The sequence below is a fragment of the Acanthochromis polyacanthus genome, chromosome 6 (assembly GCF_021347895.1).
Source record: "Acanthochromis polyacanthus isolate Apoly-LR-REF ecotype Palm Island chromosome 6, KAUST_Apoly_ChrSc, whole genome shotgun sequence".
In the NCBI taxonomy this organism is placed as follows: Eukaryota; Metazoa; Chordata; class Actinopteri; family Pomacentridae; genus Acanthochromis; species Acanthochromis polyacanthus.
This window is the reverse complement of record NC_067118.1, coordinates 34,882,752-34,909,471: the sequence shown is the minus strand read 5'-3', so window position 1 is coordinate 34,909,471 and position 26,720 is coordinate 34,882,752. Positions and strand designations below refer to the sequence as shown.

The window sequence follows — 26,720 nt, the reverse complement described above, 5'->3', positions numbered from 1 at the left end:
ATTGCCAGTGTACATACAGTAATCAGGTAAAATATTTCCTTTTATTTTATATAATACATTTTGAAGGACATGACTACCATTATGTAATCAGCGTTAACTCACTAACAAACAAGACTTCACTGATCTCAAAAAACTGTACTTCTAAAAGTTTGTGTGTGTGGGTGTGATGGTGCGCAGCAGAATGAGAACTCAGACTGATGAACCTATAAAGTCATAGAAAAACAACAAGGCTGAGTCCGGGTTTTGTTGTCGTTGTTTTCGTTTTAGTTTGTTTCATTATTGCTTCAACGAATTTCCCATTTTCAGTTCAGTCGTCAGAAAAATATCCCAAAAAACATATTTCCTCCTCAAAGCTTTATAACGGTATTAGGCACAGACGCATAATTCTCTGTAATATGAGCTCACAGTATACATCTTCACCCATACGCTCAAGCACAAATGAAACACTGACATGAACAGTCTCACTCTTGCTCTCAGACACTCACATCAATGATACAAATAACTTAGGACATAACTGACATCAGCTGCCTACTATGAGTTTTCAAAATTACGTCAAAAACAGACTCAAAATCATGGACAACAACCAAATTCTATAATCCATTTTATAAATACCAGAGCTTTACTATTATACCTACAAGTACACAATTATAAATATATAGCAATTTGTTCCTATCAATGATATGCATTTCTCAGACAAAATGAAATTTATATGTTTGAATTCTTTGGCCTGCCCCTCAAACCCGCATACAGTAGAAGATAGTCTTCTCATCAGTGCATAGTCAAATACCTGTGGAATTTAGCTACCCAAGTCTCAGAAATGAAGTGAACATAGACAAAAATAAAGAATCTCACTCTTTCTCTCTCTCTTCTTTTTTGTTTTCTCTCAAACATACATGCACACACATTGCATCCAGAGACGAGTAGGTTAAAGGGTTGAGGCCCGGGTTTCAAGTCCAGGTTTAATATTATCGTCTCCTAGGCGATGGCGTTCTCCAGTGGTTCCTTCTCATCTGCTGTGGCATGATCTGCTCCCTGCGCTGCTGCCAACTCCTCGTTCTTCTTTAACTCCCGCTGATATTTGGCCATGATAGCAGCGTAGGCGCATCCATACACCGCTGCAGCCAGCATCATCAGACACACGATCCCACACACCACGCCGGTGATGATCACTGTGGCGATAGCATGACGCAAGTTGACAGGCCGTTGCCTCTGCTTAGTTTCACACTCTGTCATGCCCCCTGCTCCTCCCCCACCGCCTCCCCCACCGCCACCGAAGCCCTCCCCCATTGCCATGGGGACGTGGAGAGTGTGGCTGGAGGGATGAGCGTGGTTGCCATGGGTGTGGCCTCGCATTAGCCTCTCCGACTCCAGGTGGTGTATGTTGGCAAACAGGTAATGATAGCTTGTAGTCATACAGGCATGGAAGAGCTGGTAAGGGATTTTCTGCAGGTCTCTCTCCCTCATATCTTCTGGCTGGGAGCAAAGCACTTCGTCAACCACTCCACCTTGGGATCAGAGTTAAAGAGTTAGATAAGACCAATGTGGGTGCAGGAAGGAATAGGGAGAACTGCTAATTACCTGTTTCCTATTTGGCAGCAGGAAACCACAATTATAATTATCATAATTTAGTCTAAAACAACCTATAACTTCGTATTTTTTTTAAATCTAGGGTTCGTTGGCTTATTTTATGGGTCAGCATTAGCAAGTGTGATATGATTAACAGCTCAAACTCAGTGGGATCACAAGAAACGAATGAATGGATTCTGTTGGGGAAAGCATTGAGTTAGAACTCCTTAAGCTGCCCTCCGCGCGTCCCGTAAAACTCTTTACTATTCATCTCTCTGTATTCGTGTCGAGCACGATCTGTCACACGCTTCCTTTCTGCCTGCCTGATTAACCACTGGTTTGCTATTAAGCATACATCCTTGTATCTCAGTCCATTGTTCTGTTTTGCAGTAATTAGAATTTTCAGCCTTTAAGACGAAAACTGTGTCAGGGCACCATAGGCGTGTAGGCGGGCCAGTCAACTCCGAGCAAGTCGAGCTTTCATTGTACAGTGGTAATTTTGTTATCTAATGCATGCAAGGTTTGATGTAGCATGGGAAATAATGTGGTTCGCAATGACAAATACTGCTTAATTGCCCCTATTAACTCCCTCTGGGTGTAGCTCAGTCTTTTGGTGAGATTGTGCATGAATAGTTAAAGCTGTAAATGTTGTAAGCCATCATATTATCTAATACATGTCTGACTTGCTAGTAGTCTTCATTTCTTACACAGTACTAATCAAATTAACTGCTCATTCCAACATCTTTAATAGCTGAGCAGAACTTTTAACATGGTCTTATCTTCGCTGTGTCAAGCATGTAAACAGATAATCCATTTGGGGTCCCTTTTTAATCTTTAAAAGAGATTGTCATTTGTAAAGTGCCATTTTACCACAAATGATTGCATCAGCTCTGTGCTGCTGGTTTTAAGATATTTGGTTCTATTAAAGGCCATCTGCACCAGCTTGATCCAATGGTTGAATGATTAAAGTGTAGAACACATGGGTGCCCTCAGCAGCTGAGCCCCTGCTTTAACTTTCAGCTTCCTGCATTTTTTGCTTCACCCCATTCCCCTGCTCTCCTTCCCACATTTCCTGCATATCTCCACTGGAACTATTCAATAAAGTCAAAATGCCAAGAATATGTTCCTTTATAAAAAGCGCAGTATTACCATAATTTAACACTATGCCCAGCAGAAAAGGCATTGTGATGAATAAACGCTGGAAAAGCTACAGACATTCTTCAGTCCCCTGGAGCTTCTAGCAGTCTCACCTTTAAAGAGGTAGGTCTCCAGCCAGAGTTTGAGGCCTATAAGCTGGCAGTCACACCTCCAGGGGTTGCCTCGTAGTGTGAGGCTGTCCAGGTGAGTCAGAGCCTCCAACAGGGAGCGGTCCAATCTTGTCAGCCTGTTGTGCGCTAGCCCCAGGTGGCTGAGGTTCTGCAAACTGTCCCCCATGACTCCGGGCAAACCCCACAGGCTGACAGAAGGGGCAGTGGGATGGAAACGAGACAGGATTCAGTGAGTTACATAAGCATCAGTTTATAGTATGTACTGGACAGGCAACTTAACAAATGTGATCTTTTCCAATGTCAAAACTTAACCTGTTGTGCGAGAGGTCGAGGTGCGAAAGTGAACGGATAGGTCCCAGCAACCGCTTGTCGAGTTCTCTGAGGCTGTTGTCGGCCAAGCTGAGGCGCTGCAGAGTCCTCAGACCGAGCAGAGCAGTTGGCGAAATAGATGTTATAGAGTTATTAGAGAGATCAAGAATGCGGACAAGGGGTATTTCCCTGAAAGCCATTGATCCCAGCCCCCTGATACGGTTGTCTTGGAGGTACAGTTCTTGAGTGTCAGGATGCAGTCGTCGAGGGATATCATAGAGGCCTCGGCCCCGGCAGTCTACTACTTTGGTGTTGCTGTTGCAGCTGCACTCCTTTGGACAGGCATGTGACAGAGACAGGGGGGAGAGGAGAGCACACACCAGTATCACTGTGGAGACACGAGGACATAGTATTGGATTAGACATTTAAAAGCACGGGTAGATTATTTGCAGCCATACATGAAACACGCTGCACGTCCATATTTGAAAGATTAAAGATTTTAATTTCACTTTCAGTAATATCCTATTCTACTGTTACATGAATAAAATATATATAAATGCATGAAGTCTTTATTTCAGTTAGTTTCTGTTCCGATAATGTTGTTTGTCTGATAACAAGAAAGTAAACTCATTACTAATAAGCCAACTCCTACCTCCCACCCCCTTAGACAGTGGCCCTTGGTGACTTCACCAAAGCCTCATAACCCCTCACCCACACACAAATCCATATGCAGCACATATTGGGTGTCTGATTCCCTTTGAGATAACTTCACATGTCCATTCCTTCTGGAACATTACAGCAGTATTTATAGCATTGGCTTGACTAGCTCGAGGCTCAATGAAATGAAGCTCTGACCCAAGCCTGTGAATGCAGCTAGTTTACAAGTTGCAGTGGCAGATACTGAACAGATAGATAAGCAGCACCATGTCTATTTTCATAGGCACAACAACTAAAATGTTCTTTGTAAGCAATTTCACGGCAATTTTCATACCTGGGAATATTTAATGTTTTCTCAAAATGATGCTATCTCGTTTTCGTCTGTATCAGGCAGAATCTCCCACAAGAATCAAAATGATGCCTTTGTCGGAGGCAGCTCCGAATCTCACAAAGGCCTGATACTTCTTTCCGGAAATATATTCGAAAACACCGTGCAGCAAATAGCAGTACTAATCAACCAATCACTAAGGTGGTTGGTTGATTAGGTGTGATTAAGGTGTGTGTGAAACTGAACACAGCACTATACACACACAACTGCCATTTAGCATTCAGCAGTTAACAGCAGTGTTTTATGACAAATACATGATTTTTTCCTTGAATAAATGTCATAACATGGTCCGCTAATTCAAATGGAACTACTGCATTAATAAAAGTATTGTCTAGTGGACCTTTTGCATCGAATAATGATTTACAAGTTTACAAGTATCCATGCACACGTGCTCCCAGGTCTAATCTCAGATGTTACTTTGTTACAGTGGCTCTTGGCAGTGTTGCTGTTATGATACTGTGTTAAAAAAAGCCTCATAACGTGGCTGGGTTGAGATTTAACACGCTGTAGTGCAAAGCCCTGTGTAATGCATCCTTGTTATTGAAGTCTGAGTGTGTGTATGCAAGAATGCATTGACTCACATGAGCAAATGTGTACATTTACTCATAAACAAAGTCATATAGATACAGTGCACATACAGACAGAAATGAACACAGCATCAGCTCAGTGGAGCTTTGTAACAGCAGCTCTGGAATGAGGTCAACACAGGAGAATGGCTCTTTGCTGTGATGTGTCCCTCCAGTGCAAAGTGCACACAAATAAGTTTGTAATGACATGCAAGTACCACTTTAAATCAGCCTGGTGCAAATTTCAATACCAAATGGCAACAGCAAAAATTCAGAGGCAATGCTAATAGACATAAATATGTGAATGTGCTTTTGCATGCAACTGTTTCAGTGTGAGAAGCAAATATTTTGTGATCACTGTTATACAACAGTGATCAGCACGCTGGCCTGCCCAGCCATGCACATATACAAACACACACATGGAGCTCCTACCTCTCATATCTGCCAGTCGTCGTTGGACCGCTTGCGTTCAGTGTTCTTTTAGCTCCCTTTTTGTATTGTACTCACTGTCATTGGTTGATGATCCATTAGCCGTCAGTAAGGCTGAGATTAGCTTGTCCTGACTCTCATCTGTGCAGGCTGATATGGTCAATAGGAGAGAATTAGAGAGGACGAGATCAACAGCCGAAACCTGTGTTGCCCTCAGGATCCCCAACAACACTTGTGAGGGCATGAAACCCCATCAGAGCAGGCAGATCAGAGCACAGAGCTCACTGCCAGCCAGTCTGGGAATCACTGGAGTTGGGAAGCTCTGCCTCTCTCTCTCTCTCTCTCTCTCTCTCTCTCTCTCTCTCTCTCTCTCTCTCTCTCTCTCTCTCTCTCTCTCTGTCTCTCTCTCTCTCTCTCTCTCTATCTATCTAGCTGCTTATTTTCTTGTCTCTGTCTCTCAGTTGCTCTCTCACTATCTCTCAACCTCTTATTTTCTTTTTCTGTATTGTATTTGTTTTCCTTTTCCCCTTAATTTTCCTCTGTTTCTGCTTGACATAGTTGAATTTTTGCTTTCTTTTTTGTTGAGACCATCGCAGCACTCTTTCTTTCTCCCTCTGCCTCTCTCTCTCTGTTTTGCTCTCTCGCTCTCCCTGTCCCCAGTTGTATTGGTGAGTGTGATGGTGTGTCATCTCCCAGCGGACAGCTGTGCCTCCTAAATCACAGCACAAACACGTTCGCTGACATTCACGTTACCTCCTATATCTGTGGCAAGAAATGAACAAGATCTGTCTTGCAGTGTGTCTACGCAAACACTCCAACACTTGAACGCGCGGTGAACATTGTGAGAGGATGTCCGTTGCTCTGGCATACTCTGATGATATTATGTGTGAGCCGTGGGCAGAAGGGCTGGCAGAACACGCCCCCAGCACAGCAACACAGAACGCACGAATGCACACATACGCATGCACACACACAGTGGGATATTAAGCTGTTGCAGTACATTTACATAGCTTTTTTCCCTTTTTTTTGCATGTAAATAGATTGACTGTTAAGCTCATGGGTCACTTCAAGGAGAAGCAAAAAAAAAACTGAACAAAGGAAGAGACAGGATGAGATTAATGATTGAATCATTTTTAACGATGAAAATGATAAAGCTTACAAGCTGACCTTGGCTTTCAGTATCCTCCCTGGTATTTGCCCTCCAGTTTATCCATATTTATATTCTTTTTTTCCTGCTTAGGGGCATGGCAGTTATTTTCATTTTGTCATGTACATTAAAAACTGAAGTCACTTTGTGTCACCAGATCCTATTTATTGTGCTAAGTGAGTGAAGATATCAGATTCGAGCAGTTAGTGTATGCATGAATGCACATACAGGAACATGCACCTGAACACACACCCACATACGCACACACACGCATCCACACTCGTATGCACATTTGAGTGGCACACCTACGCACATTTCATCCTCAAATGTGTGATGACACCTTTGTATTTGCTAAATGCCCATATGGTTTATGTGTCTAGACAGTCTGTTTGTGTTTGTGCTGCAATGTCTAAAAATGTTAATCATCAATTTACAAAAAGAGAGAGAGAGAAACACCATGCCCTACAATTCCTCCCCATACCCGAATAGCGTATTTTCACCGTGTGACTCACACATCTTCTGTGATGCATTCAGTGCATGTGGCATGAAGGCCTTAAGGGCAAACTACAAAGATGGTTCTTTGCATGTGATGTTTTCTTTTAAATCTTTTGACTAATTCAGAGAGCCATTTGAGATTTGGCCAAAAACTGGAATTTTACGACAATCGATCAAGTGTCAATTTCATCTAAACGAGAACACACAAGGGAGAGGTCAGTGGAGCCCGTGTCATGCAGCTTCTTGTTCTGCTCCTCCTCTGGGAGCTGCTCAGCATCTTGAAATGAAACCCCCCTGTGCTGTGTTGTTGCTGTGCCACCGAGTTTGTGAATCGCTCCATCTCTCAGGAAAATCTGTGTTCGTGCTTGAGTGTGTGTGTGTGGGGGTGTGCGTCGTTGTCCTAGAGGTGTTTTTGCTGTTGCTGGAATGTAAATTGATGCGTGCACACACTCGATCAGAGAGCAACAACACCCTAGCGTGCATAGTTCAGACACTTTTAATTGCCTTTGCTGCAGTACATGAGCAAATATCCACGCTCAGATGCACTCTCGCGCTGATGGACGTATACATTCATAAAATCCTTATTAGAATCCCAAATATTGGTGGGGTTTAAAGTGGGTTGTCATTTGTGTCTGCCTGGGATTGCACTGATAGGAGATTGGTGATGGGGTGGATTTGGAGTGGATTTTATGTCTCTTCATCTTTGGACTCATAAACCCAGCTCAGAGCATAAATACCCCCAAGTTTTTAAATCATACCTAGGGAAATTAAATGTTCCCCCCTCAGTACAGAAAATTCCTGACTGTTCGTGAGACAGATTTAGGCTTTTGTTTTGATCCGACTTCTTGGTAACAGCCAACATCAGTGCACTTTTAACCTCTAATGCCATTTCACAGATCAAACTCCTGCACTGTTCCTATTGGATTTAAGTTAAACACATTTTTCCTTGCTGTGCAGATACTCAATATATGTACATGTATCAACATTTAAAATCTAGTTTTATTCATTTCACATGCTATGTATACATAAAATAGTTTAGCATCTTCAAATTATGTGAAGATTTTATCTTATAGAATTCATAGTCCTTTCGTTTGACAACTTGTTTGTTTTTTCCTCCTCCCTGGTCACAGTTTTTTGTTTTGCAGTTCTTTGTCAGCATAGATGATCGTGTGTCTTCAATTGTCCTAATGATTTAGGTTCTTCCTGGTTTTGTACCATGTGTGTTTCCATAGCTGTTGCCCAGCATCTTAAATTAGCCTCTCCTCCTGGGTTTTCCATGTGGGTGTAGAAATGGTGGGCTGCTGAAAGGATCTGGCAAAGCTTATGACGGGATAATCTGCACCTGTTCCTCTGGGCAAGAGCTAAAACAGGCCACAGTAGCACCCCACCGCTCTTAAACACGCAAACACACTCAACTAAATGCAAGCCGAAGGAATATTTCCCACTGATAAAATGCCGTCACATGTTAGCATCTGGTGACGCTTTCTGTGTTTTATTTTGTAACATAAAGCTTTGTGCTGAAAAACAATGTCAGTGTACAGTTAATGCTCCCACTACTACAACAGTTAAGCTACATACGTAACTGCCAGTGTCCTGTAGTGTGAATAATAGTAGTGCCTATTCTAAAACAGTATAGCCATACTGCTGTTATACTACTACGTATCCCCATTTGTGTATATATAAGCCAGATTAAAATCAAATCAGCAAATGGGGCAAAATGAGAATAATCATTTTATCAAATTGACAAAAAATATATGTATTATATTTTCATGATATTTTTTTCATATGACAGGACTGACTCCAGTAGCACAGATGGTGAAATATTGAGAAGATATTTGTTAAATAGCTACTATTTAATAAAGAATAAATAAAAACAACATATCTAAAGAAGGAATTTTAATAATGTGTAATTTCAAACACCTCCATAGTTTCATAAATGAGTAAATACGTGCTTTGTGGCATGGCTACTTTTTTTTCAAGAGGAATTCGCTAGCATGTCTGCACAAATGTGGGACAATCAGGTTGGAAATAAACTGTGTATCTGGCAAGCTGTTGCCTTTTTTTTTAAACGGAGGTCTGTGGTGACTAAGCTTCCACTGCCCTTTAAAAGTGAATGCACTCCATACTTTGCATTCAGTCTTTTGCATTTTCCCTCATTTTGTGTGAAAAGAAAATTCTCATAGCTGAAATAAAGACAGTAAAATAGCAGTTTGTATTGCATATATTTGCTGTATTGCCTACACACATGCACACATGCACATACACACATATATATGTATATGCATAATTGTAGATTATATGTGGACTGTATCAGCTAGATACAGTAAGTTAACAAATGTCATGCCAATCAGTATATCTTTCATACCTCCCAGCTGTTAAATCCATTCAAATGCCTCATTCCCTTCCATTTAGTTTACTACCTGCCTGCTCTCCGTTTGGATGAGGCTCTGAAATTTGCTCCTGGAAAGATTTATAGACCCCCAAAGTATGACAAACCCCCACTGAGCGAGAGCTAGGGTCCTTTGAGTCTCAGTAGCATGGAGTACTGGGAGAGGAGGATGAGAAGGAGAGGGAGGGACTTAAAGCCTGTGGTGAATGTGCCAATCTTTCCACAGCCAACTCTGAAAAAAGCTGACACATTTAATGTCAGCGATGGTTTTTTGTTTTTTTTCCAGGCAAGGAATTCTGGTCAGATCTGTGCATTTTAGGGACCTGCTGAGATGAGGCTTATGGAAGTAAGAACAGCTCTGTGTACCAACTCGGGAATCGACTGTCGGGATATCAACAGGGAGGCAGGCTGATGAAAGGGATGGATTTCATGTGCCCGTGGAGAATGAGCTCTGGTTTAGAATCATGGGAAATTCTGAGAGTGTTAGCAGCATCTGCACATACATGTGTGAACATTGCACAGTATTATATAGACACACCAGCACTCAGCCTCCCAGAAAAACAGCCTGACACATGTGTGATGCAGTGTGTCCTTGCCCTTTTGACCCATTTTGTCTCACAGGGATTTTCTCCATTGGAATTGTTTGTGGCTTTTCCCTCTTTCAGGGTTAACAAATGATACACTTTGACTTTGTGTGTATCTTAATGCTCCACCTTGCCTGTAGGATGACTTTTGAAGATGACAATGCACTTGAACATACAGAAATACGCATGGCCTGTTGCTACGTCTCAGTGACTGCATTGTGCTTCTTTCAGCTGTGGGCATCCAGATGAAACTGGAGTTTTTTCAGAAGAAATTCTGGACCGCCAGCAGACAGGTACACATGAAGAGGAATCATTTTGAAAAACAGCAAATGTATTATCTATTCAAATGCACTGGAAAAAATGCCCCTCTCAAAATAAGAAAAAAAACTTATTTCAAGGAACTTTTACCTTAAAATAAATGAAAATATCTGCCAGTAGAACAAGCGAAAAATGGCTTGGTAAGATTTTTTGAAATAAGATATGGTATTTAGAATATTGAGCTTTTAAAATTATCTGGGAAAACGTATTTTAAGCTATATTTCGCCAGAATTGTTATGCTTGGGTGTCTTAAAATAAGCCAGACATGCTAAAAAGAAGCAGTTTTTCACTCAAAAACAGATTTTGGCTTTCATGTAACCTCCTAATTTGAGATGTATAAAACTTATTTTGAGTTTTCTTGTAAAATACAACACAAAACAAGATAATTTCAAGATTGTTTGACTTAACAATATATTGAAGATGCATTGTCTTAAAACAAGTCCCTCCATCTTGCTGAAATGTCACTTGTTCAGTGAATGTATCTTAAATCAAGTGGAATAAGACATTTTGACTAAAAAATAAGAACAAATAGACTTGGTTAAAGTTTGAATTTTTGCAGTGAGACATATAATTTTGACATAATTAGCCTATCATTTTGATCTCACTGCAAGCTTCTGTTTGATGGATGTGTACCACACTTTATTTGCTTTTTTGTATATTGTTATAGTCAGTATTAAATCACTTAAAGGTTCACAAAAGTCAAGTTTTTGGTGGGACTTTTAACACAAAAAGGCCTCTCCCGCTCAAATTGTTATTATTATTATTATTATTTTAAAGATTAGTCATGTCTTTAAATGCCCACATACACATGCACATGTCTTTTTTTGTCTTCCAGTGTGCAGCACTAGATGGCAAATGCTCCATAAGCTGTGATGATGAGGTCAGTCAGCCTTTCTTTTCTTCATCAACCCTCCATGATTGTGTGATTTTTGCATCTTACGACTGCTTTAATGCTACATTTTCTGTTCAACAGAATATTAACTGCTACCTCATCGACAACAACGGCTTCGTTCTGGTGGCAGAGGACTATACTCTGGTGAGACATGGGAAATGCAAAAAGACACTTCAGAGCTGATGAATAGAAAGGCGCAAGTAATCACAGTGAGAAAATTAGATTTTTGTTTCTCTGCAAGGTGAGCTGCTTGCTGCTTACTTCTCAAACTCAGATTTGTTTCCTTTTTAAAGTCACTTTTTATGCATCTCAAACATACATATTACCATTTAGACTGCTCTCAATGAGACGTGCTGCTGCCCAAGCATATAGTCACTGCTTAGCTGTCACCAGACATGCTGTCACTCTGATTCTTGCTCATCCAGAAGCCAGTCCGCTGGCTGTCACTGCCCTTCCGTTACCCTGCATGTGCTTTTCATGAGTCTCTCACTTTGAGGGCTCCACTGCTCTAGCTTATCTTAATTTAGGGTTTACATTTAGCGTTTTACTTGTCCACTGGTTTCATCTCATTGTTGTGAAAATGTCATTCGCTAACAAGGTAGCATGAGTGCGATCCGTCAAAATGCTGTTTGGGCTATGTCACAGGTCATGACTGGGTCTGCTCGGGTCAGCCAGCAGATCTAACAGGCTGTGTCATTTCAGGCCATGCTATATTTAGAAACATTTGAAAACACAAGAAGCTATGATAGTGACATAGTGATGGCACTGGATTTGATCATCAGCGACTAGTGCAAGTAAATCAAAAGGCAGCCATTGTCCAGGTTATAAATACAGCTGACCACACCATGAGAAGATCGAAACATGAAGCTTTGTTCACTGAGAGATGAAGTAGCATTCTTTAACCCACTTCACAGAAGAAGAAACAAAGCCAAACACTCAGCTACAGTCTTCCAAACCCTTCTGGATGCTGACACAGTGGTAGAGTATTCAGTAATGAAAATGATTGTTGTTCAAGTACCACAAAGGTCCTCTGGATTTTGTTTCTGAACCTTAAGTGTAACACAGAGTTCCAGCTCAGCTAAATCTGAAGATGCCTTTTAGCCTTTTTTTGCTGTGTGTTTGCGTCATGTAACAAGGTTTTGCGGGTGTATTTAGAATTTCGGTGCCCTTTATAATGGGCAAGATTTTTGCCTAGAAGTAATATTACCAGCATCATGAGATTTGCTATTCAGCCGCGGCTACTTGGTCGTTTTTGCGTGATTTATAGTTGAGTAATTAAGGGCTTGTTTTATAAATGTGTCAAATTCTGAAGCTGCAAATGTTTCCAGCTATACTAACAATATTTTTAAATCAATTACAATTTATCATGACTTGTTGTATTAAAGAAAATCTCTTTATTTTCCAGACAGGGAAATTTTTTGGTGAAGCAGAAGGAGCTGTAATGAGTAAGCTGCTGCAGATGGGCTCTTTCAAGAGGTAAGGTTTTAAAGCTGCATCTGTGTCTGAGTGTGTACTTGGATGTGCTAGATAGAGTGTATGTACGAGTGTGTGTGTGTGTGTGTATGTATGCATGTGTGTAAATGTATGTGCATAATATCAGGCAGGCCGCAAAATGAGACCATGTCTCCCCTCGTGCTGACAGCTCTTAACTCGGCCAATCGTGTTGAGCTATTCAGCGCTGAACTCCGACCTCTCACTCAGCAGAGTTCTCCGTTAGGGGATTACAGCAAGTCTTTTCCTGAAACGAAAAGAATTAGGAGAAACTTGAAGTCACACACACAGAAACAAACGCATATAGGCATGCATATTGCGCTCGTTGTAAATCTCTGTGTCCTGGAAAATGCCAGCAGCAGTGGGTGGTGACATCCTGCAATTAATTTGGAAATCTAATCCAGGAGGATACCCGTATTACAGAGCAGAAATGCAGAAAAGCAGAGACAGACAGACACAAATTCTAGTTTGACTGTAGTATCAAAGTGAGATGGTCTTGAATCTTAACTTAGTTGCTCAAGTAAGTGTAAATTTACATTGCGCGGAAGCTTGCAACCACATCTCCAACGTTACGGCAGAACTGTACCAAGCATCCACGACGTGGGTGAGGAGATTTTTACCATTCTGTCCTAGGGTATAAAAATCATGGATGACAAATCATCGCACAAGTAGACACCCCCGCCTATATATCATAGGGATGAACCTCAAAAGCTGACAGCAAATAGTTCACAGACCCATCCACAAAAACAAAGAGGCCTACGAGTGCTTTCACTGAATCTTTAATGTCGGATGATGGGGGATTTTTTTCAAATTGAGGACGGCGTATGATGAATGAATAATATGACTTGCGCTGGTGAAGTATTAACATGATGAGTAACAGAGCCTTTAGAACTTAACACTAATGAATCCAGTACGAGCTGTCTTAAGCCACTGCCATCTGTGGAGAATTAATGTGTTGAAGTACAGTTTTTGTCTTGATTTAAAAAAAATAATAATGCACCGCTTAAAGTCGACGCAAACTGCCAGCCCGAATTTATTGGTCAACATTAAGGCTGCAGATGAAGATGAATGTGGACAAATTATTTTACTTATTTTTGCGTTGTCCATCATTCCAAATAAGCAACAGAGAGAGAAATCTATAAAAATGTTGTGACTCTCACACCCACATAGAGTAATCGCGCATCCACGCACTCACACACAGATATTACATTTGCTCTAACGTTGCTGCTAACACCATTATGTGGCCTGGCTTAGCACTAATTGGTTCCTGGCGGTGTTTTGGGGCTGTGTGTCACCGGTGCTGTGACTGAGGTTTGAACATCGCCCAGGGCTGCGGATATACCGGGCCCACTCAGGCATCACCCACATGCTCGGAGAGACACACTAAGTATTGTCAAGTATATAGGAACCTGTCCAAAGGCAAGGCTATGAGAGAAAGAGTCCAGTGTGTTTGTGTGAGTCAGAAACCCTTTCAATAACCTCACCCAGACAGACCTAGATCTCACACCCTCGGGGTCTACTAAGCCCTTAAATCCTCTGATATCCCTCCAATATCCCCAAATCATCTACACACACACACAAATGCACACACCTTCCTGCATCACTTTGAGGAACCTCTCAGGAAGCTCTCCGCTTTCACCCGCTTTCCTTTTCCCATTCTTGCCACATCCATCCAATATATTATTCGTAGGTAAAGGAGCAGCAGTTACAGCAGAGGTGGGTTCTTTTCTTCCTGCTCCCACACAGCAAGTCCAAGAAGGCCCCACGGGCATGTAATAGTAGAGAGAATGTGTGAATCAAGACTTATATCACCTTACCCAGGCTATATTGTCCTGGCAAAACAATATTATGAAAAGTCAAAGCAGAAACGCTTTCTTTACTTCATTTTACCTCTATTTCTGATGCTCTTTCTCCCTCCTTGTTCTGTCTTTTCTATCTTTATCTCATTAGGGTCACCCTATATGACTACCAGGCTCTGTGTTGGGTCTATTCAGAGAGTAGCGCCAGTGGACACACACTTCTGGATGTAAGAGCTGAATATTTTTTAGACCATTTCACCTCTTTGTTTGCAATCCATGCAAAGCTGGGCCTACAGCTATTAGTGTCATATCAATATTTTCTCTCTCTTTATTTCTTCAGCCTTACTTTGCGTTCTTCTCTGCTGTGAAGTGGATCTTGACCGAGCTTGTCATGTAAGACTTCTGTGTATGTGACAGCGTCTTGTGTCTGTTTCTAATGCACTTTCTGCATATACCGTACACACTTTTGAGGATTAGTACGTGGCCTCTCCGCTCTGAGATTAAGTGTGTGTTTATGAGTATATATCAACTGCATGTTTGTTTGCCAGCGCCTCCACATGTATGTTGACGTGATCCGCCGCGATCGCGAGCGCTAATGGCTACCTGATGTTTCCTTTAGCGCGAGTGTTCCTGTGATGCCACGTTGTGGTTGCGGAGCCTCCCTGGGTGGTCTGTTGTTGCCACGGTGCATCATGGGAGGATTGAGTTGTCAGGGCTAATTTTACAGTCTGTCACAGTGATGACTATTTTGTTGCATTTGAAATGTTATTTTCCTAATGTGTGATTCATTTTCTAATATTGTTCCATTCGGTGATCAGTGCAAAGAGCCCTGAAGAGTGAAGCCTTGATGGTGGCTTACCATAAACAAAATGTACACTGAAGAATCCAGAACCATTTTCAAAATGATAAAATTTGGAATTCATGCGTTATCATTTCGTATGTATTTAGACAATGCTACTGTGCTATTTTCTGCAGTATTTTATTTTATTTTTTAAAGCATTGCTTCGTATTAAATTAATTCAAAAAAGTATTTATTCAGTAATTGTGTAAGGTGACGACTAATTTGAAATAATGAACTCGCATGAAAACACTAAGCCTGGACACACTGCTAAAAAATAGCACTCAATAGATATTTATGTAGGATAATGTCTGTGCCACGGTTACTTTTAAAGAAACGATTTCAATCTTCTCAGGAACTTCTGCAGAAACAATGGCTGGCATGCAGTAGAGTGTGTATTTATTATATAAGCATATGTTCAAGTGTGTAATTATGGTCGATGTCGTCTCCACATTTAGATTCCTGGTTGAGTTCAACTTGTACAGCTGGTGGTACTCTGACCTCACCACTAAAGGTAAGAATGCACTCTTGGGGGATATGTCTGTTCTACAGCTTTTCGTCTAAAGGACACTCAAACAAACGCGCTACCATTCTCTTATAACAGGTTTTTCTACAAGCCATGTTGGTTTTGTATATTCTCAAGAAATAAGGCCTGGTTCATGCATACAGCGATGTATAATAAATAATGTAAGAGCTGCAAAGGTCATATTTTGTTCTAAATGTCTTCTTCTGTGGAAAATAGCCACAGTTATCACATAAGATGCATAACAATCACACTAAATTTGCCCGTGAATAATATAGTACATCTTTTCATGAATATGACAGTAAAATGTAGAGAAATATTCAGGGTTGTTATTTAGACTCTACTATTGTGTAATGAGCACACACCAAATTTCACTTCAATATTCTGGCATCAGTATACATTTTTTAAACACTAAGTGACGTAGATTTCTTTTCAGAGTTGAAAACTATCAAATTTGACCGTTCTAAACAAGATTTTAGGATTTTCTGCTACATTATTATGACTTCCAAATGGCAGTGAATCTCTAAAATTTTTTGGTCTTGACTTCACAATGTTTAAAAATAGGTTAAAAAAAAATTTCATAGTCAGAAAATTGTTTGAACAGTGCACATTCTCTTCTATGGACAAAGGCAGACAGCAACAACACAGGCTAAAACCTGAACTAAACCGTATGAGAGCATATTTCCACTGCATGCAGAAGTAAATTTCTTTCTGTTTCCTAAAAAATAAAAAGATAGCAATTTTACTTGTTTTCTTTCCTTTCTCACAAAACAGAGAAAGGTAGTTAACATTTGCCAAATACAGCATAATTTTCTCTCTTATTTTCTCTGGTTTCTGACTGAATAATCACAAAACCACTTCTTTTTGTAGAATTTACATTTTTAAAAGGACAATGTGAATAAAATTTAAAGCATTATACGCACCGTTTCATACTTATGTTGTTATGGAACAAAGTTTGTTTCATGCAGAATTTAGCAACCGGTGTCCTCAGCACTGACCTTCTGTCTTCATTCTTCATCTTCGCCATCTCCCCTCCATTTCCTCCTGGTCTGAGCCAGTGTGACCACTAGCAAAACAGAATAAAGAAGCGTAATCCAAAATTTAAAAGTAAAAAAAACAAAAAGCAAAGCACAAAATCACCTCAAATGAACTCGGTGCAGCAGAGACTGTGTGTTTCGTATTTGTTTGTGTGTCCAGAGGGGGTTGTAATTGATGTATTTAGGATTTGTCCGGATGTGTGTCATATTGGTAGTGGTGGGAGGCAATATCCACTTTGAAACATGACAAAAACACCTCTCTCTCTTTTTCTCACTCACTCTATCTCTTTTTCTTTGGTTTTATGTTCTTTTCTTCTCTGCTTCCATAAATGCACGCACATTCTCCTTTGATTACTGCCAGGCTATGAACGCTGTGATTAATGCTTTATGGAGTGTTGAATGCTGTTTGCCTGTCTGAAATGAAAGCCTCACTAAGCAGCATCTTATTGTCGCATTAATTCTAGCCAAAACTAGTATGAAAATATTTAGTATGTGAACGTGAGAGAGAGAGAGAGAGGAGGGGAGAAAGCAGGACAAAATGAAAGTCTATGAAATGCTTTCCCTGCACACTTTAATCCTGAATGAAGTGAAGCTGGGCATCGCTGCGCACCAGGCAGTCGAGACAATTTCACAGCTGGCTAGCCTCAGGTCTTAGCAGCACTTTCTATATCTTTTTACAATAGAGACACAGGCCTGTGACACACAGCTGAAACACCCCAACTTCGCAGGCTGTAACCCAATCTGCACAGCCTCTCAAGCTGAACTAATCCCAGACGTTTATACATGTAGGCTGCGCTTCTTGCATCCATATAGTTTATGTACAACACGCACAAACACACACACACACGCGATAATGTTGCACTGCTGACTCCCAGTAATTAAACCACCTCATTCAAATCACGCATATAATCCGCCATCTTTAGAATTCTGTGTGCTGTAAAAGTATGTGGAGCACTCTGCAGCGTTCTGCATGTAAGTTTGCTTAATGTTCTTCAGTAATCCAGCTTGAACTACATGAAACCAGCCGTCCTGTAGCCTCGTTTCAAACCTCTGGGTGGCAGAAGAGTTCAAGCAATATTGTGACGGTGGCTGGCTTGGATTCACATTGGAAATATTTCCAGCAGGACAAGAGGCAGCTCTGGTTCAGAAATGCTGTTTTCTTTCAAGCTTGTGTATTTACACGGATGTGGTGTGTTTAACTGTTTGCTTACGATCTATTTGTATAACTATTTTAAATACATAATTTGACTTTGAAATGGATGTTCCATAACTTTTCCACTAACTTTGACGCAATGTCCTCTTTCTTCTTTCACTGCTGCTTCCACTCTGTCTTTTCTCTTCTTCTGTCTTTCTGTATTTGCATCTTTTTCTGTCTTTCTTTTTCACTCGTCTTTTTTTCCCCACTGCCACCCGTTCTTCCTCCCTTCCAGCTCAGAGGATAGGTCGGTCCATGCAGGTACCGTGTGACACAGAGTACCCGGCGTTTGTCTCCGAGAGAACCATCAAAGAGAACACTGGCAACGTCGACTGTGACGGCTGCATCAAGTATGGGACACACAAACAGACATGCATCTCTCTCATGTAAAATAAAACTTGCTGGTTATAAGCTGTCCACTGTGCGTGATAAAGGATGCTAACAGTAAAAGAAAAGCAAAAGAATGATCCTGTTAGCGCTCATCTTGGTGAAATATTTGTATCTCTCGTAATAAGAAGCACGTTTACATCATTTGTTGTACGTTGAAAACACTTTTATCCGGGCAATCCATCAGAGACGCGCACACGGACACTAACTCTCTCCTCCAGCAGTTTGAAATACGAGGCATTTAGAGATGAGGGAGAGAGGTGGAAAAAAAGGCTTCCTTTAAAAATGGGAAAATGAGTGTGGTCCCCATTAACAATTTGGGCTTTTCTGTCAGGCAATTGTGGGGTGTTCTCTGGATCCCGCCAATGGGCCCTTCATTGCTCCCAGCTGTGGAACTGCCAGGGAGCTCAGAACTTTGTGTGTTGATGTGAGTTAGTGTGTGTATGTGTTTTCCTTGTGTGTCTGCTGCTGGTACAGCCCCACAAGGTCAACAGGGTAACAACTGCCCTGGGTGCCAGGACTGAAATGCGGTTGGGGATGCAGTTCGACCCCAACACACATATATTGTACACACACTGCACGCACACACACACACACACACACACACACACACACACACACACACACACACACACACAGCACCCCCTCACACACTCGCATCCACCCACACACATGACAGAAGCATGCTTTAGAGAAGAATTGCCTTATCTCCGACGATGACACCCGAGCTGGGATTAGCAGGCCGGGCCTGTGTGCTCGGAGTAACATGTCGCCTTCGAGTAAATCGTTTTTAAAACACTATGAATTTGACAAAGTAAAAAGGAGGTTTTATTTCGGCTATATGGATTTTATAGCTCATATTTGTAATAGAGGATATTGGTGATAAACATCTGTTTCACGTTACAGGCTGACCGAGGCCTTTCTCTCATATTTTCATTGGGACACGCGTGTATGCTTTATGCTTTAGGAAATATACCCTAAGCTCTGGCCCGTTAAACCTCTCTTTGCTGTATTTTTTCTTTATGTGTGTGCGCGTGTGTGTGTCCTAGTATTTGTATTTGTCCATAGTTTCCAAACTGGTGTGAGGGAGAATGAGAAAGATCAAAAACAAGTGAATGCTGTAATAGCCTCAGTGCCTCTATTGAGTGATTTAACTTCCATTAATGCATTTCCAGCGTCTCTAGACTGTAACATGAGATTCAGGACAAAGAGTGTCTCTCCAAACAGAAATGGTCTTTAAGGGGACTATTAGTGACAATACTCCTGGCCGTATATCCTACCACTCCACATGCTCCTTTTCTTTCCCTCGACCATGACAGACGAGTAATGTTGCAAAAACATAGAAGTTCAAAGCTGCAGTGAACAACAGCACGTTGACGTGGATTCATCTGTTAAAGACACGTGTCGGTTATAATGATGGCACTGCTGAGACAGTGTAGCCTGCAGCCTTTTTAAGCAACTTTTAATGTTACAAGTGCAAAAGAGAAGCATTAAAATCGATGTGATACAGTAGAACAACTATAGCATTTATTACGGAACCGGCTTTTATGATTTTAATGATATTTTATACACACAAAGTGATGAATGTGTGTATCTAACATGCTGAGTTAGGTTCCAGTGATTCAGTTAACTTTAAATCGAAGCTTTCTTTGTGAATAATCTCCTTTTAAACTTTTGTTTTATTTTATTTCTTGATTTTGTTAGGACATTGTAATACCTAAAGCTACTGGAAGCTAAATATTTAGAAACAATCCGCAAAAAAAAAGTATTAGAGCCGCTATAAATGTACATACTGGAATTGTGTAAAATGGTTAAAAAGTTAAGAAAGAGAATATCATCATTAAAATCGTCCTTGCCTGTTTTTAGCGAGTAATCTGAGACATGGAAATAAAATGACTGCATTGCTCTGAAATCTCATCAGTCTGTTTGTTGAGATTTTATTGGAGCAATTTCAACCCAATGAATTAGTAATTGTTAAATTGCACACAGTAATTATTGGTCAAATTTCCCAACTGTGATGACAGATATTTCTGAAAACCATACAGTACATGCAGTTATGGTTACGGCTATGTTATGCAACTACTAAATCCTAAGAAAAATATCAGCGCTCGCTATGGGACACATACAAATGTTACATTTAGCCAAACCTGAGCACAAAATGATTTTTCCATTCCGTTTACAAAAACACTGCTTCTGTTCTGAAACAATAGCAAACCACAAAACACGTATTATGAATTAGTGTCATCTTATCATAACTCTGATCCCCGAAATGAGCATCAGGAAGCAGATACTGGAACATTTTCTTTCCTGATCTGAAAGCGTTGATAAGCAGTGCTAATTTTTATCAGCTACACATTGTGTGACATGTTTTGTCAGAACTTAGAGAATAAGACACAGTCTGTCACTATGTCTTTGTGTGTGCGCCATAATCTTTTCCTACTGTACCTCAGCCTTACATATTTGTCTTACTCTCATTTTTTTCTCTCTTTTTCTGCCCTTTCTTTCTTCCTGTGGGTCTCCATGTCACTCAAAGGAGTATCTGTCTCGCTGTCATTCTCTATTTTTTCTTAGAAAAACATGTTGAATGTTTTCCGTTTCCCTTCTAGCCAAAATTTACAGGCAACAGCACTATGGGACCATGTTGGGAACAAACTGTCTGCTATTTGTGTTTGTGTGCACATCCATGTCTGTCATGTGTATCTGTCCATGTTGTACATATCCCTGTGTCTGTGCGTTCATATGCAGTGTGGTGCTCCCTTTTCCAGCACTGGGTATGTTCAAGGCCAGCAGCTGTGCTGTCAGGATGTGTTTAAGTCTTTTCTCCAAGAACACTTGCTCTGCTTTCTATCAGCGGGTAGAGCTGGATCGGCCCGGCGCTGTGCAGGAGTGAGCACGGATTATTAAACATCAGCAGATCCTAATTCACCCTGATTGGAACTGGCTTGGTGTATTTGCTGGGTTGGTTTGGTTGGGTTTGGCTGGTCACAGTGGGATAAGTGTATTAGAGTGTGGTGGGTTGGTGCTACTCAGGGATTGGAGGCTGTTTGTGGTCAGATTAAATTGGTCATGGTATTGAATTAGTAAAGATTGAGAGAGTCCTAAGTGTTTTGATCTATCAGGTTTCTCCGTCTTTGTCTTTGTTCGTGTCCTCCTTCGCACGAGTTGAGAGTGCGTCCGTGTGTGCGGTATTTTTGCACGTATGTGTGTTCACTCAGTCACACAGGCATCTTCTCATACGTGCCTGATAAATTCTTCACAATGAAATTGACAAATCACCCAGCTGCAGCCGGAGAGAGGGAGGGGGGAGAAGAAAGAGATAAAGAAAGAAAGGGTGATAGAAAGAAGAGATCATCTTTACGACCTCTCTTCTTCATAAAGCTTATCCACAGACATAAATCACTGGCCAGGAGGCCGAGGCAAGGCCAGATCTTCTCAGGCCAGTAAAACACAGCCATTGGGAAGCTATCAGCACAAAAGTGTGGTTCCCATTTGTCTCCCTTTGGAGTGTTTTATATTCGGCAACACTTCATTGCTCGCCTCAGATAAGATATAACAAAGCCTGAAGAGAAGGAAGGGAGGAGAATGAGGGAGACCAGCGGATGGAATGAGTTAGAGAAGTATGTGTGTGTACTTTATATGTGTGTTTGCTGGTGTGAGCCTTTCTATGATTTTCTATGTTTATTGACAACTGGCGGCGAGATGCTTCATCCTCTTGACATGAATCCAATTGGAAGTCTCTTTAGTACATCTCCCGACCGCCTGAGGAGAATGTGAACATCATAACACAGATCCTGTGACACACATGGAAATTTACATCACACCCATGTGCCTTGACTACTTGCCAATACTTCTTTCAACCGTCTCTTGCTTGCTTTCCCTTCTTCCTTCCTCATCTTTTTATTCTTTCTCTTTCTGGCTGTCTGTGCTCTGATTGGCAGGTCCTTTGTGATTCAGCAGATCCCCAGCAGTAATCTCTTCATGGTGGTGGTGGACAACAAGTGTGACTGCAGCATGTTCGAGCCAATAACCATGGACCCCATCGAAATCATGTATATCCTTCACTGGCCAAAAAAATTCAGAGGTGATGTCAAAGAGAGGATATCCTGAATGGATCAAGGAAGTACAAACAAGAGAGATAAACATGAACAGAGCATGGAAATTAGCAATTCTGTCAGAAAGCAAGCAGCCATAATACAATGTTAAATAAATGCTATGAAATGTTACCAAGACTACTCAGTATAAAAACCTTCAGTCTTCTGTATCCATGGCATGCTGTTTAGTTGGATGTTAAGGGAAAACCTATGAATAAAAGAGTAAACGACTGGTTGGATGGATGGGTTTTAAAGTTAAGCTTAGTTGTGTTACATGTCTGACATGTTGCAAGCTTCCCAGAAATGTTTTTTTTCCCCTGCTGAGAAAAATTTTAATGTTACCTTATTATTTTCTCAATGGAGAGATTTGTTCTCTTCCACCTCATGACTTACAGTGTCAGAATTATTACAGCCTGTGTGTATCCGTCAACATAATCGTGATGGGAATACCATGGAGCGCTTTAATGTGTGGAAAAGCTTTGGGAAGTTTGTTTGCCCTCTACCCCTTGTGGATGAAAGAAATGAGATTGTTGTGGGGGACACGATCTGATGCTGGGCACTGAGACAGCGCTCAACCAGATAGTGTGTTTCAAAGTGGTCTGTGAATGTGTATAAGTTTGGACTGTGTTACAGCCCACGCTGTGATCGGATACTGATCAACAGCAGACACAGCAAGCTCAGAGAGGCTTCAGTCTGAAATAACTTAGTTCATCACCACAAAACAGGCTGGATTCTCCTGCAATGTGCATTTCTTTGAAATTTTATGCAGCACAGTCACGCTGTATATACAGTACATGTCCGCCAGTGTTTATTTTGTTGTGGAGTGCTTACTGTAGCATAAAGCCTGGTATTCTGTTGCTATGCAACAAAAGAAAACTCATCAAACACTGGTCAAAGTTGTCTCTTTTTTTCATTTTTTTTTTCACATTGTGTTGTGCACAAAAGCTATCCCAGCCTTTAGAAGAACCTACTTCCATCATGCACTCAAAGAACATGCATTCCTTTCCTTTATAAGCAAGAAATCTACTCCAGCAGGAAAACTCCTGCAGAGTGTACACATTGTCTGGTATTGCCTTAACTTCAGCTGCACATAATGAATCTCTCAAGTGTGAGAGACTGAAGATGCAGAAGGACAGGAGACGCCCAGACACCTGCCACCCTTTTCACCCGGAGGTATTTTCACCAGAGACACACATACTGCACACACAAACACACGTACACACCACTCACTATTCTAGCACTCTCTCTCATTCACTTGTTCCATATCTGTTTCTGTCTCTAGGAGAACTCGATGGAGTGTGGAGGAGCTGCGAGTCTCAATCCGTCCCTTGTGGCAACACTGCTCTGCGTACTCGTGGCACTGTTCCCTAGGTGACCAGAGCTGGCCACGCCTGTCCATCCAGAACTTGACTTGGATTGGATTGGCTCGGCATGCAAAAAAATCGCAACGATGCCACAGAAAAAAACACTCCTGCCCTGTATAAAATTGTGCCCAATTTCAACTCACCAACTACAAAGCCCCTAGCCCGGTGGTACCTCCCTTTAAGGTACGTATTTGAAAGGACTGATAATGGATAGCTATTACAGCTGCTAAGTAGTGATCATTAAGGTGCTTTAGCAATATCACAAGAGCTGCACAGAGAGGTTTTGGGGGAGATACAAAGTCTAGAAACACATAGTAGTATTGCTAACAATACACTTAGTAGCTTAAGAACTGCACAAGTGGTCTAGTAAAACCCACTGACACAAACAGCACGATGTTCAGTCCTTTCAGGTAGCAGCTAAGGGCTAGGGTCTGTAGCTGGGCTTGGAACTGGGCATTAGAGCCACGTAACACCCGTGTGGAGAAAGATGGATGCACCTTCCCCTGGCCCACTCTGACTTTTCATGGACAATAATGATTCTGAAAATAAAAAAATGAAAATAACACTGAAAATGAAGATGATTATATGTGGGTGGGGTTGTAATGAAATGTTTGTCTAACAATCTTTTTTTCATGATGACAAAAAAATAAGTTTGAGTAAATATATATATATATATATATATATGAAGGAAAAAAAGAGTTATTTATGATTTGCAAGTGGTACCCATAAACTGTGACTATGAGATTTTGAGTCCTCTGATGTGAGTGGTTGTTAATATTTGAGCTTTGCCTTATTGAACGATATTGGTCCTGTTTGTGTACTTTTGAAATAAAATGATGTTTAAAATTTATACCGTTGTTTAAAGTGATGTTGTTGAAAGGCTTAAACAAAGCACAACTGAATAGAACAATAGAGTTAATATGAACCATTAGTTGTCATCCCTATAGACTGCTCTATTGTTGTTGGTAAATTTGATTAATTAATGCAGTATCTGCTCTTTGTGGTTGGCCATGGGGAAATGTTTGGCTGCCTTTTGGCCTCCACATGAGCAGAGCTGTGGCAAGCATGTGTGTGTCTGTGTGTGCATCTGGCATTTCTCCTTTCTGTCATTCATGCCCCAGAGGCTTATCCCACCATACAAAGAGACAATGAAGACCATGACACTGGAATCGAAGACCAACCACAACATTCATCTTAGCAACCGACAAACAATCCTTCGGGATTTGCTGATGTATCTGCACATTCATGCCAGAATAAGACTCTTAGGACAACTGATATTGTGCATACAGATGCCCAAACATATGTCGCATTATCGTTTAAGTGAAAAGAAGCAGAGACGCTTTCAGAGACCCTGCCAGTACCAGCAAGAGGAAGCTCCACTGTGGTCTCTGTGTCAACACAAAAGTCCCTGTGGTCAAGAACGGGACATGCATCGACTCCCTCTCTTTCCCCACCTCTCAACCAGTGGGTTATACCAATTCGCCATTCCTCCTTCACTGACAAAGTAATTCTACATGTCCAGCGGGTCTAATCTATTCTCTACTGCTTTACTCATCTTGTCCCTTGTGTAGAACTTTCTGACTCTAATCATTCCCAGGTCTCTTCCTCTTGCTATGGTCCAAAGACTCTCTGACTTGCTTGTGGGTCATTTATCACTGCATAATGGGATTGGAGCTGTTTTGGGTCAACACGCATACAATCCGGTCTGTGATTCCTTCCTGTTTGCCAGATGAGTTATGGGAAAGTGCATCCAGTGTGTGTACAAAAGGCAGACTTGGGGAAAGCAATCTTCTCTCTGGGAAGCAGCCACACTGGCAGCCCTGTTGCCACCTTCCTTGTTCCCGTGAGTGATAAATGCTCATCTCTGTTTTCTGTAAGCTGTGTTGCCTGCACACTGATAGGGGAGACAGAACCCATTCAGATGCTAAGAGGCCCATAAACGCATGCAGACTCTCTTTTCTGAATTTTCCACAGTAGATGGCTTATATGCATACAGGTAACAATGAGAGTAAGCTAGCTGCAAAAACAAAGTACTTGAATAAAACAGAAAGAAAAAGGAAAAAATGTTTACTTGTACAAGCAAGTTCAATATCCTGTGTTCATCGGAAGAGATGCACTCCACAGCAGGGAGACAAACAGCATTGAGGATATTTTCTTAAAAAAGGCATCCACATTCCTTCCAAGTGATCCAATCTGTGCTGCTGTTTGAGGTGGGAAGGAATCCCTGAGAGAGGAGTCACTGATCACTTGGACACAATACCCTGAAGGGGCCCTGCACTTCAAAACACACCAATCCATCAGCACTCACACCACTCTAGCTCTGTTTGTTCGCCATTATCTTGACTACATGAGAAATCTTGTTTGCTAATATGCTGCAAGACGGATGACAGTGAATCGGACTCGTAGTCACACATTCTAACAATCGTGCATACACGCACACGCACACACGCACACACGCACACACACACACACACACACACACACACACACACACCATCTTAAACATGCACTAACACACGATGATGAACACAGCATGCGCGCACACACTGGCGGTCACACAGAGGGCAACGCTTTTGTTGTTACCTCCAATGGCGTGGAGACCATCGGTGGTTTGCTTTGAGGGCTGCAGATATGTTTAAATGGAAATGATTCTGAGCAGCTGAACCACACCAGGACCACACACAGGCCCGGCGACCACAACATGGCAAAGCTAAGACAAGCTGGGAAAACACACACGATTCTGTCGACATTCCACAGGCTGACTAGCAACATCTCAACCCTGCGACGCACCGCGAGCATGTATTCTCATGCTTGCGTAGAGGATGGGGTTACTGCAGTGAATATCTAATTTTAAAGAAACAATGGCAGAAAAGCATTCACTACTCATTTTTAGGATGGCCCTCGCTACGCTCAATGGGATTAAATGGCTTACTGCGTGGATTGAGCATTCGCCGCTTCACTGTCATCGATGTAGTGATTGCTTTCAC

General features: G+C 41.4%; 2 protein-coding genes across 5 annotated transcripts in view; one reads left to right on the top strand and one right to left on the bottom strand.

The window, feature by feature from the left end:
- Positions 1–24,583, top strand: part of cacna2d3a (calcium channel, voltage-dependent, alpha 2/delta subunit 3a) — a 127,163-nt gene extending 102,580 nt beyond the window's left edge. For all 3 annotated transcript variants that reach the window (XM_051949245.1, XM_051949244.1, XM_051949246.1), the window contains 11 exons: positions 10,030–10,091; positions 10,952–10,996; positions 11,090–11,152; positions 12,414–12,484; positions 14,450–14,525; positions 14,639–14,691; positions 15,595–15,650; positions 18,127–18,241; positions 22,217–22,332; positions 23,463–23,542; positions 23,652–24,583. In XM_051949245.1, coding sequence (XP_051805205.1) covers positions 10,030–10,091; positions 10,952–10,996; positions 11,090–11,152; positions 12,414–12,484; positions 14,450–14,525; positions 14,639–14,691; positions 15,595–15,650; positions 18,127–18,241; positions 22,217–22,332; positions 23,463–23,542; positions 23,652–23,744 — 830 coding nt within the window. In that variant the 3' untranslated portion in view covers positions 23,745–24,583. The remainder of the gene's footprint in view (positions 1–10,029; positions 10,092–10,951; positions 10,997–11,089; positions 11,153–12,413; positions 12,485–14,449; positions 14,526–14,638; positions 14,692–15,594; positions 15,651–18,126; positions 18,242–22,216; positions 22,333–23,462; positions 23,543–23,651) is intronic.
- LOC110949660 (leucine-rich repeat and transmembrane domain-containing protein 1) lies at positions 23–6,004 on the bottom strand. 2 transcript variants are annotated; one of them, XM_022191817.2, is made up of 4 exons: positions 5,262–6,004; positions 3,147–3,531; positions 2,817–3,022; positions 23–1,505 (listed from the first exon to the last, which is right to left on the bottom strand). In XM_022191817.2, exons 1-4 carry the CDS (start codon positions 5,425–5,427, stop codon positions 976–978), a joined length of 1,287 nt encoding a protein of 428 aa, XP_022047509.1. In that variant the 5' UTR covers positions 5,428–6,004; the 3' UTR covers positions 23–975. The 2 variants fall into 2 exon arrangements, with proteins under 2 accessions (XP_022047509.1, XP_022047510.1); XM_022191818.2 differs by having other exon boundaries at positions 5,187–5,549.
- Positions 24,584–26,720: the final 2,137 nt, after the last annotated feature.

Coding starts and splice junctions, on each gene's coding strand:
- LOC110949660 (XM_022191817.2), bottom strand. CDS start 5,427: ATGCCCTCACAAGTGTTGTTGGGGATCCTGAGGGCAACACAGGTTTCG. Junction 3,023..3,146: donor CTCGACCTCTCGCACAACAG/GTTAAGTTTTGA, acceptor CCCTTCTGTCAG/CCTGTGGGGTTTGCCCGGAG. Junction 1,506..2,816: donor GGAGACCTACCTCTTTAAAG/GTGAGACTGCTA, acceptor TCTGATCCCAAG/GTGGAGTGGTTGACGAAGTG.